We start from the raw sequence: 2,339 nt of genomic DNA, 5'->3' as shown, positions 1-2,339 counted from the left end.
TTTCCATGTAAGAGATGAAAAGATGGAGGCTGAAAACGCCACGTGTATGGCACAAAGCCACAGAGTCTGTAAGAGGCAGTGCAGGGTGTCAAAGCCCTTTCCTCCAGACCAGCAGGCCTCTAGTTATTGACCCTCTCATCTCCCCATCTGTAAAATGGAACCAAGGTGAATCTAGAATGTACACCAGCTCTGACTCTCAGGGATCTGGCAGGTAAGCAAGAACATCCTTATCACTCGAAGGGAAGGGAACGGGTGAATGCTAGAGGTCACTGTCACTGGGTAATAAAGTGGTAACATCTCTTCTGAGGATAGAGGCCAAGGACAGGGCTAGAATGAACATTCGGGTGTCCTGGGCTTGTACATACTCTGAGACTACTATGGCCAGCCTCTAGGATGTCCCCTTGCTCCTCTAGAAGTAGGTAGATTCGTACTTGGTAGATTTAGCAGGGAGGGTGGGCAGAAGCTCTGAGGACAGCCACCTATGAAAATCACAGGAGCTTGTGGAAAAGCCTCTTAGAGTCTTGGAAGGTATGTTGTGACAAAGTGGAAAGGGTAGAGGAACTGGAGACAGTAAGAGTTGGATTCAAATCCTGACTGTAGCTGTGTGACTCCAGGCAAATGACTTACCCCCTCTGAACCTGATTCCTCATCTGAGCAATGGACAGCATAAGACCACCTACCCCTAAGGAGGTTGTGGGGACCACATGAGAAGTAGGAGGTTGAGGGTTTAGCACAGTGCCCAGAACACAGCAGGTACCCCAGGAGCGCCTGCTCCTTTCTTCCTATTAGGCAATGAGGTCCCCCCACCCCACCTAGGGAAGTGAGGTGAGGGGTGTGAATGGTCAAGGGCCTGGGGCAGGGCCAGGCAGGTTGAGGGGAGCCTCGCCCACCTCTCAGTGCTCCCTGACCGCAGTAACAGGTTGGCAGAGGACGCTGCCTTTCTGGAGAGTTTCTGCCGAGGCCGCTCGGAGGGGGTTGAAGAAGACGAATTTCTCCGTTGCCTGGGGAGGAGGGTTGCACAGTGAGCAGGTGAAGGTCATTCCCTTCAATCTTGCTCCCCGGTGCACCCACCCCAGCGGGGCCCGCCACAGGACACCTACGCATCAGCGCGCTGTAGAGGCTGCACAGGCCTGAGGATCCCCGGGGGGCCAGGGGAGCCAGCCCCACTACTGCTGCTGCCCCCTCCTTCAGACTGGGTCCCACTGGGCTCTTCACTGATCCCCTGAGGGGCTGGGGGCCCGTTGCTCAGGCCAGGCGGTCCAGGCGATGACTGGATCTCCACCTCTGTCTCCGTCTGAGTGCCTCGGCTCACCAAGGGTGCACTGCATGTGGGTGGCAGTCCTGGGGAGGCTGCAGTGCTGCTGGGAAAGCAGTGAATCAATGACCCAGAGGCCCCAGGAAGGAGGAGGAAGGGGTGTGCTGACACTCGTACCTGTTGCTTGTAGGAACTAGGGTGCCAGATCCCTGCAAGGAGGTGGGGGGCACCTGCAGCCGTAGCATGCGAAGAGCTTCTGCCAGAGCTGCCTTTACCAGCTCCATTTCCTCCTCCTGCACTCGAAGCCGCTGGTTCAAGCACTGCAGGGCTTTCTGAGTAGGGCCCTCACCTGGGATGGCAGCAATAAGCACTCAGAATGTAGCTACCACCGGTCGACAAGATGAGTCTTTCTACCCCCTCACTTCACACTTGTCCAGTAGGACTGCTTCTTCCTTCAAGTAGCCCCAGGCTTGAAGTCTCCTCTCCAGTGGAGACAGAGGATCAAGCGCCTCATCCTGGCAGGGTAGGCGAGGAGTCTGGCAAAGCGCCCTTCCTGCTGCCGACTCGGCCTCCGCAAAGACAGGGAGTACCATGGAGTACCAGGGGGAAATATGGAGTACTGCCGAGGAACGTGGGAGCCAGAGGGAGAGACATGATACTGGTGGGGGACCTCAGCCCCTCCCCTCCAAAAAGCACGGGTCTGTAGCAAAGCAGAGTAACAGCTTGGGCCACAGGGAGAGCGGAGAGAGGATGCGAGGACTCCGAGTGCAGGAAGAGATCCAGAGTGACGGGGTTTCGGCGGTGAGCAGTCACAGTGAAGGTCCTCGGTAAGAAGTTAAAGACTCCAGTACCAGGAGAAAAGGCCCAGAGTAACACCGCGGGGCGGGGAAGCATCAGGGGCCCAGAGTAACGTGGGGGGCAGAATGACGTTGGGGAAGTCCGGAATGACAGTAGGACTCGAGTAACTAGGGAGGGAGACCTGAGGAACTGTGCAGGATGTTCAGAGTCCCTGGCGCGGAGGAGCACGCGGGGACGCCACCAGACAGCCGTCGGCATTGGCGGCGCCCGACGGGCTGGGAGCTCC

General features: G+C 57.4%; 1 protein-coding gene across 1 annotated transcript in view; it reads right to left on the bottom strand.

Moving 5' to 3' along the window:
- The window catches only part of EML3 (EMAP like 3), a gene marked incomplete at its 5' end in the record, with an annotated part of 10,699 nt that extends 9,095 nt beyond the window's left edge, over positions 1-1,604 (bottom strand). Inside the window, 3 exon segments of the mRNA XM_027774982.1 lie at positions 891-1,001; positions 1,101-1,358; positions 1,433-1,604. Coding sequence (XP_027630783.1) covers positions 891-1,001; positions 1,101-1,358; positions 1,433-1,604 — 541 coding nt within the window.
- Positions 1,605-2,339: the final 735 nt, after the last annotated feature.

This window comes from Tupaia chinensis, unplaced genomic scaffold (assembly GCF_000334495.1).
Source record: "Tupaia chinensis unplaced genomic scaffold, TupChi_1.0 Scaffold000502_1, whole genome shotgun sequence".
Classification (NCBI taxonomy): Eukaryota; Metazoa; Chordata; class Mammalia; order Scandentia; family Tupaiidae; genus Tupaia; species Tupaia belangeri.
This window is presented reverse-complemented; position numbering and strand designations above follow the sequence as displayed.